Source organism: Xiphophorus hellerii, chromosome 4 (assembly GCF_003331165.1).
Source record: "Xiphophorus hellerii strain 12219 chromosome 4, Xiphophorus_hellerii-4.1, whole genome shotgun sequence".
NCBI classification, from domain to species: domain Eukaryota; kingdom Metazoa; phylum Chordata; class Actinopteri; order Cyprinodontiformes; family Poeciliidae; genus Xiphophorus; species Xiphophorus hellerii.
In genome coordinates, this window is record NC_045675.1 from 27,908,657 (window position 1) to 27,927,179 (window position 18,523).

At 38.1% G+C, this 18,523-nt stretch overlaps 1 protein-coding gene across 1 annotated transcript; it reads left to right on the forward strand.

Annotated features, from left to right (window-relative positions):
* Positions 1 to 684: 684 nt before the first annotated feature.
* Positions 685 to 14,846, forward strand: gnb5b (guanine nucleotide binding protein (G protein), beta 5b). The gene is made up of 13 exons (XM_032559733.1): positions 685 to 1,150; positions 1,748 to 1,897; positions 3,680 to 3,791; positions 4,708 to 4,844; positions 5,646 to 5,687; positions 6,577 to 6,653; positions 6,763 to 6,895; positions 10,905 to 11,048; positions 11,159 to 11,250; positions 12,364 to 12,412; positions 12,670 to 12,766; positions 12,971 to 13,137; positions 13,771 to 14,846. Exons 2-13 carry the CDS (start codon positions 1,772 to 1,774, stop codon positions 13,780 to 13,782), a joined length of 1,188 nt encoding a protein of 395 aa, XP_032415624.1. The 5' UTR covers positions 685 to 1,150; positions 1,748 to 1,771; the 3' UTR covers positions 13,783 to 14,846.
* The last annotated feature ends 3,677 nt before the right edge of the window (positions 14,847 to 18,523 follow it).

Sequence of the window (18,523 nt, forward strand, 5' to 3'; positions counted from 1 at the left end):
AAACAATAACCACTTTATTTTGAAAGGTCCTGGTAAACTGTGTGCACAGAAATACAACCGAGTTTCAGGTTCCAGCAACAGCCTGAAAAAGAAAGAGGCAACCAGAACGACTAGTACCTGAATAGCCGATGAACTGATAGCCCATGAAAGCCCATTTCTATAATAACTATACCAAAATTAAATACAAACAAATCTAGACTAAGATAACCTGGAACATTTTAAACATCTAACACTGAACCTGCAAGGCCCTAGTTACGTTTTGAATATACAAAGATTTCCAGATTCCTTTTCTATAGGAAAAGAGACCATTTTGTTTGTATTTTTGTTTTTTTATAGTGTTTTTTATTGTTGGGCAGGTAAAATTGCCTAAACAAATCATATTGTTTTTGTAATTCTAAGATTACAAGAAAATATATAAAAATTTTGTGCAAGGACTGGCTTAGTGTCAAAATATTGAAAAAAAAAACATCTGATTGGACATTTCTCAGATTACATTCATATATTAGCTAGCTGTTAAATTAAGTTGTATTTTAAGTTAAAGAATAATTTTGACTGGTTCATTAAAACCAGTAAAACACTATATTGATTATTCAGAAGGGGACAAAATAATCAAAAATGTATTTAAATAAAAAGTTATTTTTAATTACTTTTCAGCAGTTTTCTTATCTTTTGAAAGACAATTGCCTAATTTTCTCTCAAACTTATTAGTCGTCTGATAATTCTGAATCTCCCTGGCATACTAATCATTTTGAGCTGAACGCCTTATAGTGTGGAAAATACAGTAAATATTTTCATCTTTTCAGACATTTTTAACCTCTTATTTCCTGTGTTTACTGTTTTGTCTGTTAGATTTGGAGATGGGGAGAGTTTGGGTAACGTGGAATCTGTAGCTAAATGATTTGCCATGTAGCCTAATGTGATCAAACAGAGAATAATTCATGCGAAACGTTTTTGGTCCCACCTTTAAATGGATCCTCCAGGCTCTGCAGGTGAAGCAGGCCAGTCAAAACAGAGCAGAGTCACTGCAAGACACTTTCCTAAGAGGCTTACTGCATCCTCTCTGTCCCTCGCTGATCCGTCACTGGAACGACTCCGCTCACTTCTACCGGGACAGGCACCTGCTGGGTGACGGGAAACAATCTCTTCTGTGGTAAGATGCCTTTTATTTAGCTAGAAATATGGACAATAAACACGTGCAATATCATTGGGGAGACGATTCAGAGGGGGTTTAATTTAATCGTAAAAAGTGTTTCACTAAACGGTAACAAAAATGTAATGAAATTGCTGTTGGCAAATTTGCACTTCAAGGTGAAAATCTACAACAACATGCAGTCAGGTGGGTTTAGAATAACTTGGGAGCAAATTGTTGCTGTTTGATCAGTCTTTACACCCATTTAGTATGTAGCATAAAATGATATTAAGAGTGAAAATATATTTAAGCAAAACATTGTTTAATTTTACTAACTGAAAAGTTATTACAATAAAAGCCTTAGATCATTTATAATGAGAACCCTTATGTAAAGTAAGAGTTGTTTAACTGTGTGAGGAATCGAGATGTGAGCGTTTACCAGAATAGCTGCTCTCCTCTGAGAAGGATCAGGCTGCAGTAGATTACCAGCTGCTTATCTCCTGTACAGCACACACACACACACACACACACACACACGCACACAGAGAGGCTTGATTAAATAAAAACCTAATCAGTGCGTGGTCTGCTTGATGGAGTGCATCCCATTGTGTCCAGCAGGCGTGTCGCTGATCCTCTGCAGCCATGTGTGACCAGACGTTCATGGCGGCCACCTTCGGCCCGTGTGACAGCTGCACCAAGGCCAGTCCGCTGATGAACATCTACATCAAGAGCGAGGCCATCAACTACTGCTCCTTCTGCGTGGAAATGGTAAAGCAGCGTCTCTGAGCTGCTGCCCGGTTTCTCTGTAAAACCTCACAACGTTGTCCAGACTCCATAAAACCCGCACACTGTTTTGGCTGCAAGTTTTCCCTCCCCTTGAAACCTTTTCACAGTCAAACTCCAAACGTACTGTTTAAATCAGATATTTATGTACAGAATAAAAAGGGTTTTTTTTCCTCACAGTTTGTTTCAGCTTAGTTATAATTACCCAAATTATTTGTATTTACTAAAGGCCAGAAAACTTTGTGAGAACAATTTTTTTCTAACTATCTTCAAATTGTTTGCAGTTAACTTCTCAGAGGTTTCCGAAGTCACAACATCGTCATCTGGGCTTCCCTCTCATTGCTTAAAGAGATAGTAATCATTCTTCATGTAAACTTCTGATTTTGAAGACGTTGATAAATAAATCTGACGTTTTTTTTCTCTCATTAATGGAGAAAAGATTTAATTGACTCAAGGGAACAGAATACAAATGCTCAAAATTGAATTTTAGTTTATAAAAAAAACAACTACAGTGGGCAAAATCAATACATTTATTATAGCGGTACATGCTATTATTGTATAGGACTCTGCGTATATTTAGCTATGAGCATAGGGACTGCGATTGTGCTGAAGTAGAAGGTGGGAACATCTGATCAGTTTTCTGGGTTTCCTCCAGAAAAGTTGCTAAGCTAAGGTTTCTGAGTTAAAAATGTCTAAAACTGACAGGAAATTTGAAATATCACTAGGTATCAAAATGCATTATTAACAATACTTAAACACCAACTATAACATCTTAAAAAAGGCAAGAATAAAACAAGTTTTTGCTCTTCAGTTGCTTCATGTTTTGGTCTGAAGTGACCAAAATGTTTTGATAACTTATCTGTGACTTGTAACTATTTGCTGAAGTTGTTAGCGGGTAGACCACTAGAGACAGGCAGTGGTTATGAAGTTCTGGTTTATAAAAATACCCTATAATAATAAAAATAGCAACACTTTATTTGAAGGGTTGTGCATAAGACTGACATGACACTGTCACAAACACGACGTGTCAACTATCAGGAAAATGAATCATGAATGTTTAATGACTTCAAGTGTCATTCGGTAAATAATGACACTTTTAGTGCAACGTTGACTTTTATAATGGACTTTGAATGCAAGTTTACATTAAAAGTGTCATTATTTCCCAATTGTGAGTCTTATGCACCCATTCAACTAAGGTGTTACCAAATAAATAAACAATGCTTAGCCTGGTGGGGGGACAGGTAAAGTCTGGTGACCCGCCAGGCTTATAATACACTGGGGGAAACCCTGAGTGTATGCAAGAGCTAAATGCTTACATATTTATTAGCCTGACAAATCTGACATTTTTGAGTGCAGCTTCACTTTTTTTCTACTCCTCTTTTCATCAACTTTATAATAAATGTTTATTTCTCAATAGGTTCATGCGAGCAGACTGGGACTGACAGTCCATGACGGATTTCTGCGACAGTCGAGTTTAAAAACAAGAACCAGAGGAGAGTGAAGCTGCGTTTGCAATGCGGGGCTGGCTTTTAAAAGCCTTCAGTGTCTTTGAATAGCAGGACAGATAGAGGATGGGGGGAGGCAGAGCAGAGAGCGACTGCATCGCCGCTGCTCTCCAGGGTTATTTTAATGGACCTCTAACCACCAGCCAAACTGCGCTGCTTCTCCACATTTTCCTTTCTGCTCTCTTCCCTCCTCTTTTCTAATCCTCTCTCTTTCTCTCTCTGTGTGTCTAACTTTGTTTCGGCGGTGTCTTTCTCGATGAAGATGGCGTGCCAGGGGCTCCAGAAAGGGGAGACCCTGTCATCACTGAAGAAGGAGAGCGAGAACCTGAAGAAGAAGCTGGAGGAGGAGCGCGGCAAGCTGAACGATGTGGAGCGTGAGTGGCTGTGGAAGCTAAAGCTGCTGGAAACCGGCTCTTGAATGCTTATTGTTGGTGCAGAGCACTGATATCAGGCCGTTTACAGTTTGTTTCTGTTTTTTTAGTCTTGTTCATACCAGCAATGGTGTGGATTTTATGCACAACTTTGTGTTAATCTAATTGTGAAAAATGCGGACTTGTTTTGGGTTGCAGACTGCTTCCAGATGTTTAGTTTCTCTATTTTACAGTTTCCTATTTGAGTGAATAAACATTTTTGATCTGTTCTGCAATCTAGGAAATTACAAATTCTGTGTTTGTAGACTTGAAATAATTTTTTTTTAAAAGCATCCATCTTAATTTTAGCCAGTGTAATTCTGTTGTCTTAGATCAAGAACAGAGCCAGACATTAAAAAGAGTCTTAAAGGGGCAGTATCCCAATTTTTGTGCAGCCCCCTAAATATTTATGAAACTCCAAGGCCCATATCAGGTGAATTGGATTACTATTTTGAGATTTTTATAAGTACTTGAGTATTTGAAAATTATGAAGTTATAGTAATTTTTTTTGGGGGGGGGAGGGACCAACTTGGAGCTACTCAGGTACTTTAATGTTCATCTTGTCATTTATGTTGCTATTGGGTTCAGATGATGACCCAATCAGAACCTCACCAATCAGCATAATATGCTAATGTTGGAACCCAAACGCCTGCTATACATGTGTACATGCTGATTCAGAAAGATTTTAGAGTGTTTCCCTTTTTCTTCTTCTCCTTCCAGTTTAGATCATGATTTTAATAAAACATGCAAATTAAATATGAAAATACGTCAAAAATTTGACTCATTTTGGGAAGCAAAATCCAAGAAAACAGTTTTAAACTAAAAAGTAGAACCTTTACAAAATATAATTATGTGAGTGTGTTTATGCATTTCACCTCAGTGCATCAGGTGGCTGAGAAGGTGGAGGCGGTGGCGGCTCTCTCCCTGAAGACCAGGCGTGTCCTGAAAGGCCACGGCAACAAGGTCCTGTGCGTGGACTGGTGTAAGGACAAACGTCGCCTGGTCAGCTCTTCACAGGTACACACACACACATTCACGGCACTGTGGTATCCCTACTCGGTTCCGGCTGGGTTTGGGGGACAACTTCATTTTATGACAACCATTAAAGCTTTCTCATTGACATTTAAGACCTGCGTTAATTATTTTTTTAAAAGCTTAATAACGCATTAAGTTTAGTATACGTTTGTCAAGTGAACCAGCTGTTTACACCTTACTTCAGTACATTCCTATGTGATAAGTTACAGAATTATTTATTTTATTGGCACTGGATATTTGCTGCCTCTTGAAGTAAATGTATACTTACCTAGTCTCGGGGCGGTAGGCTTGTAGAGCGCGCGCTTCACTCGCAGAAGTTACGCGGTTGAGTTCAACTTCCGGTCAAGAAGAAGACGCCATTTACCGCATGGATTTCCTTCTCTCTCCTCCTTATTTTCTATCTATTCACTGATCAATACAGGTGATTAGAGCCTAAAAAGCCCTTTTTTTTAAAAAAAAAAAACGTGTGAGGAGCGGGAACTCTTTCTAAGGCTGAATGCGTTAAGGCATAAATTCCCATACTTTCTGCTTAGCATCCTGGGATTTGTAGTTTAGTCACACATAATTCCCAATTTCATCTGCAAGAGCTACAAACCACAGGAAGAATGAAATGAATGCTTAAATATTACACACAACTAAATATAGATATTTTTTTAAGGCCTAAAATTTGGATTTAATACTTTATGCATTTTTTTTTAAACTTGGCAAGAATCTTGTAGACATGCTGATATTTTTATTTGTTGCATAAATATGGGACAAATGCAGTATGTTTCTCTCATCTAGGATGGAAAAGTGATTGTCTGGGATGCGTTTACTCTTAATAAGGTAGGTGGATGATGGATTAAAAAAGGCTTCTTTATTTTTACTGATGAGTTACGTTTTAAATGTAGATTGCTTTGTCAGAAAAATGCATATAAAAATCTATATAACATTAAACCCATTCATGATTCAATTTCATAAGCTGATCAATTTGATTTAATCCAACTGTAAATTTGTATTTTAAGTCCAACTTTGCATCCTTAATAGTTTATGGTTGATGTAATCTGATAGGTTACCTCAATGAATGATCTTCAAAGAGCATAAATTGTGTTCAAATATTTAAAATAGCATTCCCTGCAAAAGAAAATAAAACCTAGTCAAATCTAAACTAATCAGTAAGTGAGATGCTTACTGATTATCACTGCTCTGGAGGAAGGGTGACCCCAGTTTGACCTTTGCTACTCATCAGGCAGCCAAATGGTTTTTCTTCATCCACGTTCCTCCATATGCTGGTGCTGCTGAGTTTATGCGCCTCCGCTCTCCTAACAGCTGGGAAATAAAACGATTAGACAGAAATATGCCTTTAAAGATTATCTGTCCATCAGTCGACTTTGACAGCTGCCAGTGTGTTGATATGTATGTAGGTCTGACTGTGGCTGAATGACATTTATCCTGCTTTAAAGATTTATTTTATGCATCCCTCATTCCCAGACCTGAAACTGTTAATGTGACTCGGAGCCAGGCTTACCGAAGCTTACTAGACATTTTTACAGTGTCTAGTAAAAATATTCATGCTTTCTTAGATTTTATTAAGCAGCAAGTAAACATTTCTGTGTCATTTATCGGGATTTTATTTGATTAAACAGAATCCGCTGCCTAATGAGGAATTAATCTTTTTCATCCTGGTCCGTAGATGTGTGTGTGTTTATGTGTGTGTGTTGTTTGTGTCCTGAAGGAGCACGGGATAACCCTGCCATGTACATGGGTGATGGCATGTGCATACGCTCCCTCCGGTTGTGCTGTGGCATGTGGGTGAGTTTGCTGCTTTTTTAACATTTCTATAACATACGATTGGCATCCTTTATTCAAAACTCACAGAAAGGCTGACGTAAAACTAAAACTGTGTGATCTCATCCGACAGGGGCTTGGATAACAAATGCTCAGTGGTCCCGCTGTCACTGGACAGAAACGAGAACCTGGCAGCAAAGAAGAAGTCGGTCGCCATGCACACCAACTACGTATCAGGATGCTCCTTCACCAACTCGGACATGCAGGTGCGATATTAGAAATATCAATAATTATAGCAAAACTTATCAGAAATCCATATGCAGAGTAGCTGCATGAAACGAATATATGATGAGTAACTGCTGATAAATGTCTAATCACATTCATGGGGTGAATTGATTATTAAAATTAGATTTCTGGAAGAAACACGATGATATAAAATACGTAAGTACAGACTTGGACGTAAGACGAGCAGAAATAGACAAGTGGAAAAATGTAAAACAAGAGCTACAACAATGGCTGCTGCTAAAGAATCAGAGCAAAGGGCCTAGAAAATACCCAGCATACCTCAGCTGTGAAAATAAACACATTTTGTTAGAGACTCATAGTGCAAATCAGATAAAAATAACAATCAATAATAAACTTTGTGAAGACAAAACTGCCTTAAAAACCATGAAATCCTATTTTTTTAAATTAAACACTCTCTTCATTGAGAGATCCTAGCTAGTCAGTACCTTACCTGCTGAACATAACTATGAGCTTCTTTACTGTGACGACTTAAAGTTTAGTTTTTCAGCTGACGTCAAGTTTATGTTATTAGATATTCATCCATTTCAGGGGCACATAAACTTGAGTATCATCTGCATGCCAAAGACAGGCCGATTGCTTTCTAAGAGTAAAAATAAATAAATATAAAATAATTAGCAGAGGGTCAAATGCTAAGCCCTGTGGAACTCTACAGTACAACGGAGCAGAGGATAATCTGAAATCATCTCAACCACCACAAAACAAATAATAAAACGAGGCTGTTTTTAATGTTGATCAGTTCAGTACTGATTGTTATGAACACAAATGTCTTTAATCAAAGTGAAAACAAGACGCTACTGCAGGTATGATTTTGAAAACTCCTACCCTTTCAACTTAACCCGAGCACAAAAAAGTCTTGGCAGTTCATTTTCATCTAATCCAATGTTCATAGTTCTGGAAAAATGCTTAGGAAAAAAAACCTAAATGGTGGAATTTTTCTGCCCTGAACGACCAAAGGAGCAGAGAGCGTGGTCAGAAACACGTGTTGGAGTCTGCAGCGATAAAGACAAAACACTGTAGCACATTACCTAACATTTAAAATTAAACAAGGCAGATTAATGTTTCGTTATGCAACATCAGGTGGGGGCAACAGCCTACATGCCACAGTCTGACACAAAGTTTCTTACTGTCTGGCTTAGTTAAAATTTAAACCGGAAAAAAAATCAGTTCGAGCCGCATTCTTATCTTTATTTTTGACATTTTGTAACCTCAAGATTGGTATTTGGTTGCGTCCAGTACACACCACCCCCGCCCAGCCGGGTGGATGAGCGGGTGGGAGGAAGAACAAGAAGAAAATGGTCTGAGGTGTTTGCTTTAATAATTTACTCCTTTGTGACACTTCACAAAGCAGAGGAGCACCGAGGGGAGAGAGGGAAGAGCGGATGAGAGAGAGAGAGAGAGAGAGAGAGAGAGAGAGCTGTGATCTTCTGTCCTGGGAGTATTAATAGACTCTGAGTGGCTTTTATCTGGGACCCTGAGGGCCGAACATTTACCACCCAAATAAAAGCAAGTGGACAGTGACTTGCAAAAGTATTCAGACCAGTCCACCTGTTCCGCCTTCAGTCACAAACTTCGATGTGTTATAATACACATAATTTAAGCACTTTGTATTGCAGTGTTGCTGAAAATGTGCTATCTAAATAAAATTACCTTACAGCAGTGCTTTTCGATTCCGGTCCTCAGGCCTCCCTGCCCTGCGTGTTTTAGGTGTTTCCCTGCTGCCACACACCTGGATTGAATCTATGGGTGATTAATAGGCTTCTGCAGTACTTGATGGCTGTAGAAGAGGTAATGCAATCATTTGGATCAGCTGTTGTGAAATAGAGGCACATCTAAAACATGCAGAGCAGGGGGGCCTGAGGATTGGAATTGAGAAGCACTGCCTTACAGGGCGGGCCATAAGTTTCCACACATAGAAAAAATAAACATTTTATATTGGACAACCCTTTTTATTTTTATGGGACTCTGTGTAATCGCTGCACGTCTTGGACCACTTTATGGTTGATCTGCAACATTTCCAGTTTCCTGAAACTTGCAAATAAGTTTTGCCACAGTGTTATGTGTGCGACGCTCGTTCCATGTTTTTTGTTAAAGTTTTGTGCGACTGCTTCCCGATCCAGCCATCAGTACAATTAAAATTCTTTGCTCTTTTGTCAAACGCATCTTCTTGGGTATCTGAAATATAAAAGAAATATACATTTTACATTCTTCTAAGTATGGAAACTTATGGCCCACCCTGTAGAATAGAAACAGTGTTTATTGTCAAGTGTCAATCTTACAACACTAGTATCGATCTGATATTATTTTGATATCGGTATAAATTATATTTTGTATCAATCCGCCCACCTCTAATGAATTAGGCTCAATACTGTAGAAAACCTGTTGGAGGTTTCAAAATACTCGAGACTGAGCAGAAAGTGCTTCTCCAAACTATCGACTCAGTTAGGCAGAATTCAAATGCACACCGCACCTTTCAGATTTTCATTTCTAAACTAAAATATAAAATAAAAATAAACACCATGCACAGTCTTCCCTCCGCTAACTGCGCACTACTTTGTGTTGCTCTGTCAAACCGAATCCCAGTAAAAACACATCAGAGGTAATGGCTGTAGTATGAAAACGTTTGAGCCAAATGAAGAATTTTGCAAGGCGCCATGAACGCAAAGTCCTAAAAACTTCCCTTTGTGTATCTGTGTGAAACCTTTCACGCGTGATTCCGATGAGCTCCATTTTTAGACACCATGCCGAAAGAAAGGCTGTGAAAGTAAGAGTTTGTGTCGCTGCAGCAGGATGTGGTGTGTTTCAGGTCTGAGGTCACGCAGCATCCTCTCTAATCAGGGACGCCTCGTGTTTGTGTAAATCTCTGAGTCCCCATGATTTGTTTTCATCAGACGATTTCGGTGACAGTTTTCCATTTTTGCGAGACCGTTTGTATACAGATAGCTGATTGCTCAGTGAGAGTTTTCAGAGTAAGCGAGGAGCCGCCTTTCTACTCTCTTTTGCTGTATTTGTTGTTTAGATTCTCATGTTCCTGGTTCTGATCGTCGGAATAATCACTTCTTTTCCTCTCACTATTAGACAATACTTCCTTTATGTGTAAAGAAACCGCTTTGTTCTTTCAACCGAGGTCCCCTGAGAACTGGTATTAGTCGCAGACAGTAAATATAGCAACAGCGATACTACTGGTTTATTTTCGTCTCTTTCATTTCCCAGTAAATTAGAGAATTGAGAGCAAAACCAGCAGGTAGGGCAATTCACAAGAAAGGGTAGCGATCTCTTTACAAATAAATAGGGTTGGTTACTGCTTTTCAAGGTGGACCAAGATTTGAAAAAAAAAAAAAACTGTTACTAAGTACCGTACTCAAAATCAGATTCGTTTGAAGGTTAATTCTATTTTTATGTGTTGTTTAAATAATGGTGATTAAGTGAGCCCTTTCTGACCTTTGACAAAATCTGGGTGTGGTGATGGAGTCTGACCCGAACCTTCAGAGTCACATAAAGACGGCTACAAAGTCGGCCTTCTGTCACCTGAAGAACTTTTCCAGGTTCAAAGGACTGATGTCCCAGCGAGATCTAGAGAAACTCATCCATCCTGTTAGTTTATAAATCACTGAACGGCTCGGCACCAAAATATATTTAAGATCTGCTGCTGTTGTTTCAAACTTCCGGACCTTCTGCCCAGAACCAGAACCAAACATGGAAAATCAGCATTCAGCTTCTATGCACCACAAATCTGGAACAAACTTCCAGAAATCTCCAGCTGTTTTTGAACTATAATAAATGGAAAATTAACCAACATATCTGATGTGTATTTATGATTTTGATGATGGCACTCTTGTTGGTTTTCTCAGTTGTTGACTGTCTTTTATGACTTTGTGTTTTTTACGATGTAAAGCACTTTGAACTGCCTTATTGCAGAAATGTGCTATGCAGATAAACTTGATTGATGGTTTGTGTGTTTGCGTGTGCCAGCTGCTGACCTCCAGCGGGGATGGAACATGTGCATTGTGGGACGTGGAGAGTGGGCAGCTGCTGCAGAGTTTCCACGGTCACACGGCGGACGTCTTGTCGCTGGACCTCGCTCCGTCCGAGACCGGAAACACGTTTGTGTCCGGGGTGAGGAGCCTGACTTTAACGTGAAAAACAATTTTTTTTCTTTGTTTTGTTTTAGAGATGTAATGAGTGGTTTTCTTCCACTAACTTTTCTTCTGATGCGTCATTCTCAGGGCTGCGATATGAAGGCCAACGTGTGGGACATGCGCTCGGGACAGAACATTCAGTCTTTTGAAAGCCACGAGTCGGATATCAACTGTGTGAAGTGAGTTCAGTTCTTTAAAAGACGCACAGATCTGACTTTAACCCAAAGAGACCAGCTGTCATCATTTTACAGGCATTTTGTGGATTTTTAGACTTTAATGACAGGAAGAAAGAGCTGAGTTTAATGGTTTAAACTCTTTGCATGTGTAATCTGTGATTTAAAAGCTGGATCTCTTGGATTTACAGCTGATGGCTGGTTGCTGAAACTCGTTGCGTAAATATTCCGGATTGAACTCAATTTATACGTCTCACATGGAATTTTAATGTTCTAAAAAAAATGACTCCTTATGGGGGTTTTTGTCTTTATAGGACAAATTTTCCAATTTTTAAGATTACAACACATCAGAAGTATGTCCTAGATTATACTTAACGTACTTAACGTAAACAACATTTCAATAGATTTGAATACTAAAAATCTTTAACCAAAACAGCCCTGCTTTAAGTTTAAATTAATCCAATGCATGTCAGATCTGTTAAAAACAAAAACAAAAAACATCTTCTGATTGTGTGCTGCTTCTGTTTTAATAAAATGTCATTTTTTTGTTGCTTTAAATACCAAAAATAAAAACGGTTAGGATGTATTAGAAATCCTCACTGGTCAGGGCCGGATCATGGTTATTCGGGACCCTGGGCCGAATGTGACCCACTTCCAGGTAACACCCTCCTAACCCACCAGCAACACAAACTTATCTATACTATTACTGTTTTAGTCACTTATCACTTCACTCACTTTTAGTCAGTAGCACTAAGAGTGAGTGCTACTCACTCTTTTTTTTTTTTTTTTACAGAAAAAAATTTCTTACATTTAAAAATAATAATAATTTTAGGATATTTAGTCTCCAGAGTAAAACCGTTGGATCTACAGTTCAGCTGAAGATCTTACACACAATTGTGAGAATGCAAAAAGTTTCATAAGTATTTTCCATTGCTGCTCTGTAAAACAGATAATTGACAAAAGTTTGTGAAATATCTGATTCACTCATTTGACCTTGCAGTCAAAACCGGCTTTATTACGGCTCTCAACCCGCAAACTGAAACGGCTACTGAACAAATATGACCAGAAATTGGAGATAAACAGTTGATCATGTCTGAATGTAATCTCCCTGACATCCAGGTACTACCCCAGTGGAGACGCGTTTGCAACTGCGTCAGACGACGCCACGGTAAGTTCTGCTTCTCCACTTGTTGTTGTGCGTCTCTGTCCCCATGAACTACATCAGTGATTCTGAGGAAGTATTGTTAACTTGATGACCTCGTGGCATGCTGCTTTTAATAAAAGTTATTTGTGACACCACTAACACCTTCTGACCAGCTATAACTCCTGAGCTAAAATGAGCTGAAGTCGTGCCTGTGTGTGTGTGTAGTGGTAGTCCAGCTGTGTGTGTTGATTCAGTCTGAGATGTTTCTTGGTTCTCCTCAGTGCCGTTTCTATGACCTGCGGGCGGACCGCGAAGTCGCCGTCTACCAGAAGGACAGCATCATATTTGGTGCCTCCTCTGTGGACTTCTCTCTCAGTGGTGAGAAGCATTTTTAATTCAAGCTGGACTGCAAAACATTAAGCTGTTTAATATTAAGTTGTTTAATATGCATGATACCAAATCAGAAGTATTTCATAACCAAAACAAAGTTTCATCTAATCCAATTGTTAGTCTTTGCTTCCCCGAAATTCCCCACTTCCTTTTTCTTGCATCATCATTTTCATCATCTGCCCACGCATCCAGGCCGCTTGTTGTTCTCTGGGTACAACGACTACACCATAAACATCTGGGACGTTCTGAAGGGGACTCGCGTCTCCATCCTGTTTGGCCATGAAAACCGCATCAGCAGAGTCCGAGTGTCGCCTGATGGCACGGCGCTCTGCTCAGCCTCCTGGGACAACAGTCTGCGGGTGAGCAGGAGTTTCCCCACAAAGCAGGAAGTGGGAAGTTAGAGGCTTCAACAAAAAAAAAAAAAAAAAAACAAAGGCATTGGCATGATTTATCACTTAGATGATAAGCACTACTGAAATAATAATTTATACTTCCTGGTGTTGATACATCACACAGGTGTGAATGTTTTCATAAATCATTTCCATGTAGAATAAAATTTATGGTGTAAAGTCTGAAAATGGGTCCAGGTATTTTTCCTCTCCTAAATTAGCTTTTTTTTATGCCCCTTTAAAAACAACAACAACAAGGTAATGCAGGAAATAGTCTCATCCGTCCATCAACCTCCACTCAGGTTGGGGCAACAGGTCCAAGCCAGTATCATACCAGCAACATCCTCCAGCTCATTTTTGGGGTTTCCAAGATGTTCCAATGCCTGATGGGATATGTAGTCTTACAGTCTTCTAAACTGACGCATCATAATGGCAACTGTGAAGCAAAATATGAATGTAAACATATTAAGAAAATTAAATGTTTTGTTTAAATTGAAGCAGTTATTAAAATATATATTCAGTTTGTATCACAACACTGCGGCCCTTGTTTCTACAGACGCCGTTAGTCATGGTGTGACACGATGATTTCCCTCTGTCTTGCAGATATGGGCCTAGCGTCGTCCCAGCGGTTCAGTCCAAGTAAACAACACGAAGATTAGCACTCCTGGCGGATATCAATCCCTCATGCCTGAGCGTGTCGATCCAAAACTTCAGCTTCACACTGAAGTTCCACCGCTTCCAAATGTGATGATGCATCAGTTCCTTGTTAGCACACAAAGCTAAACAGCTTGTTAGCATCACGTCTGAACGCTGCGCCTTGTAAATGTACTCGGACCCCTTGAATATTTTTCAGATTTCGTCAAGTTAGAGTCACGGCTTTTCCATGAATTATATTGGACACTTAGGTGACAGACCAGTTTTTCTGATTAAAAAAAAAAAAAAGACCTCAGCATGCTGCTTCCACCACCATGTTTCAATGTGGTCGTGGTGTTTTGGGGCTTATCTGCAGTGTCACAATGTTTCACATGTAGAGGGAAAAGTTCATCAGGGCACCCAGCAGGTGGACTCGCTGTGAAATAAGTGAGCTCTGACGCTAAAGGATTTTATATAGAGGTATCGCATTACTGGGGGCTGAATACATATGCAAGACACATTTTTCAGACTTTTCACCAAACCATGTCTCCCTTTTCTTTCTATACTTATTTCAATTAAATACATTCAGGTTCGTGATTGTAATGTGACAAAATGTGGAAAAATTGACATTTTTACAAGGCGCCGTCTCCAACAGCAACCCTATCCTTCTGAAGGATTTCATCACATATAGAGATATTTACTAACTGATCTGTTGGCCTACTGGAAATAAAATTGACCATAGAAATCAGATTGAACAACAAAAAAGACAATGGAAAAAACATATTTCTGCAATGAACAGATAAAAACAGTACTAATAACTAGGTAAGAACAATATATTAGTTATTATTGTTGTCATTTAACCTTCTTTATTTGACTTATGAACTGCAGTCAGGTTCATTTTAGTGGGTTTGTAAGCGCTGCTCTAATAACGGCACCTTACGGCATAAAGTTAGCTACCAGTATTATTATGTTTTTATTTAAAGGTGTATTAACTATTTTGATCACTGATCTTCCCATGAGGAAATAAAAACAGTTGTGGAGTCTTCCTTGTTTTTGTGTTCAATCTGCAAGGCTTATTAAAAGTTTGCTTCGTTTTTTTTATCATGCGACATAAAAAAAACGACAGCATTTCACCAGTGATAAAAAAAACTATACACAAAATACAATCTCTCCTACTAAAAATGACAGGTGGTTCTAATTATCCAAAGATATGATGAGTCGCATTAAAATCAAGACCTGCACTGTCAGGTCAATCTGAGAGCGCAGAGACATTAATTTCCAAACCATCTGTTCCCTCGGCAAAGTTTCACCTGAAAACATAGGACAGGAATTCGTCATGTCAACACAAAGGCGCCATTCCTTGTGGCAGCCATAGGAAGGGAATTCAGGTCATCCTGGAAGACTGGCAACCAGTTAATAGCAGAGGAGTTACTCTCTATATATCACGCCGTGTTGTTTTCTCACCAACAAATCTGGTCACCATGACAGGTTTTGGTTTCTTTTTTTTTTCCAGTTCTCTCTGCACAAAACTGAGGATAATGATTCAGTTTGGGCTTTTTTTTTCTTTTTTTTTTTAAGGTTTTTTGTGGCATTGGAGGCTTTTATTCATGAGTTGCTGGCAGACAGAGATGGAAGACATGCGGTCATTGGCTCATGTCTGGAGATTGAACCTGGGACATCTGCGTTCTGGAGGAGGAGGATGATTTAAATGGAGAAAAAGTATTAACCACAGCTAAAAACTAACTCTATTTGTGCAAATTTTGTTTCTCTGTTATTTTGTGACGGTGGCTCGTTTTCCATGTCAAAAATTAAAAAATATTTAAACAAAAAAAAATAAATTTGAGAAATGGCTTCCAAATGGCAACCAAGAACACAAAGTTATGAGATCAGTGAACAACACAATTTCCACCCAATGTAAAGCTAGTGACAGTACTACGGAAGAGGATTAGGGCCACCGAAAAAATTTAAAAAAATAATTCTCAGAATTCTGACTTTAATCTCAGAATTCTGACTTTAAAGTCAGAATTATTTTTTTTATTTTTTCGGTGGCCCTAATCCTCCTCCGTACAGTACAGTCTCCAGCCTGAATAGGAGTTTATAAAGTGGATATTTAAATGAAACTTTATCCAGTGAGGCTGTAGAAGTGAGGAGAAATGTTTTCTTGGATACTTATCAAACTGGCACCTAATAGATAGATTTAAAGATGCATATTGATAACGAATCCTTTTTTTTTTTACTGTTAACACAAATAATTCTGGTAGTATTCTGTTCAACAATCTTGAGTGTTTCTGTTGGCTGAACTCTGACATCATGGGGAATGAGAGGTTGGTAGTTCAGTTTCATGGTGTTCATTGAGTGAGTGCTCCTCAGGTTTTTACCTGTTGTGTTTAGTGATCTGATCAGCCACTATCTAAGTATCCCGTTTGTCTCTTTGTACCAGCTGATTAGAGGTTATTTTGAAACTTCTTCTATCACAACTTCATCATGTGATCTATTTTCCTTGAATATTTAGTTTGTTACAGCTACTGACCCACATTGTTTCTCTAATGCACGCAGGCATGCCGTTCATTAATCCGAGTAGCTTACATTATTCTAGCGAGCCAAGCAAGTTATCTTTAGATAACCATTCTATGTTAATCATGGAATTTTAACTATTTTTAAATCCCCCCCAAAATTACAACGTGTGTTGTTCCTGTAGCTCAGACATGGAGAAATTGTCACTACTGAAGATAAATTACCAGGATTAAGCATGCAAGAGGATCATTTGAAAAGATGAATTGAGTTCATCTGCATATATTTTAAACTGACAGAAGCTGTATATTGTAAAATTTAAATAAAACACAAAAATAAAACATTTTCTTACCTGACAAACTTTATGCTCACAAACGACACCCGCAGTCACCTCATGGTCTAGTGGCTGACTCCCTACAGCAGCTGGTTGTTGTAGCCAATTTATACAAAGCCGTTCAATGCATTAGAATCTGCATTGAACGGAGGAATAAAGGAACTTTTCATTGAACTGAAAACTTCCTTTATTTCAAAAATTCTGTTCACTTAATGGAACTGAATATATAGATTATTTACACACAGTCTGTGTTTTCATCAGTCTGTGAAAACACAGACTGATGTTTTCAAGCTTTTCTTTCTGTTAGTTATGATCATTTTCTCCTCAGATTTAATGACATTAAAGATTAGAATAATTTAATACAGATTTGCAGGCTTTACAAAAAGTATGTTTACCTAGCTAGTAAAAGATTTTTTAGAAGGTACAGAGTCATTTTAAAAATATGTAAGCTGAAGAGGTAATTTCCCCCTCTTCCCTTCCATTAAATATAAAAATCAAACACTTTATAATACCACCGCATCATAATTGATGAAGAAAAGTGTCTTCATTGTTTTGATGTTGTTTTTGTTGAGTGAAAGAAAACAAATCTGTTTAACCAAAATATGTCAAATACAGGGCACCCTTCCACTGAAATTATCTGGACACGTTCATGTTTTTTATATGTATATATATATGTATATATATATATATATATATATATATATATTAGGAACTACTATTAAGGATTACTGAAACCTTGTGTATTAGATTATTGGACAGTCCCTCACAACAAACAAAACATTAATAAGAATCTCTTACTGGCACCATTTTGATTTGCATATTCAGTTTGCCAAAAAGCCCATGAAATTCCCTGAGGAAAACACTGTGAAAGTGGAAAAGAGGAAGGATAAATAAAAATAACCGATGAAGGAAATTCCCCTATAGTGAAAGTACTTAAGATTTTTAACTGATCATAGATCTGGTTACAACCTGTTTGTTTCGCTTTCTAAAGCTGGTCAATGATCTCCAGGATTTAATTGTGTTATTAGCTTACAGCACAGTGACAATGTGTGAAAACCTGAATTCTGTTATTTTTGGATTAAACCTATTATTCTGCCAGTACATGGATTTTTTTCCCCTTAAATTTATGACAGCCAATGTAGTTTTATTATGCTCTCAGACCAATCCCAAATTTAGGACAGTGCTTAGCAAATTGGCTTATGTGTCTTAAAACTGCAGACAAAGGTTCTTTTTGATCAATGACTTGAAGAACACTTGTATTTCCTTTGCAGAAGAAATACAAATTTGGAAATGACTACTCAAGGATAAAACACAAATAGATAATATCAGGTTTACTTAGCTCCTAGTGTTGCTCTAAAAAAAGCTAAATGGTATACTTTGGGGAATATTTACTTGAAACTACTATTCAAATTGGATTATTCTAAATATTTGTTCAATCCACATTAATGTTTTCCAGTTGCAGATGCTGTGAAACAACTTTACTCAGTCATTACAGTATCACACCATTGAACCCCATGCTGTCGTGCCTGAGCTGAATAATATGGCATGTACCAATTCCATATTAAAAACTAACTGATTTACTTAACCCATAAAATGAATTAGTTTTAGAAAACTGATCTTGTTGGCAGTCAATTTTAAAAACACGTTGTAATTTAAACAATTTAAGTGCCGTTTAGCAGTTTTAAAATGGAGATGAAACGTGCAAATGTTATACTGTGTAAATTTAGTCTATTTACGTATTTGAGTTGTTGTGGGATTTTTCAATTTGACTGTTTAAGACCGGGTGTTTTTTTCTATACCAAGTAAATTTCCATGCAAAGTTAAAATCAATAACGTAATGGACGTGTTTCCAGGGTTGTTTCGGAAAGCGTCATTCGT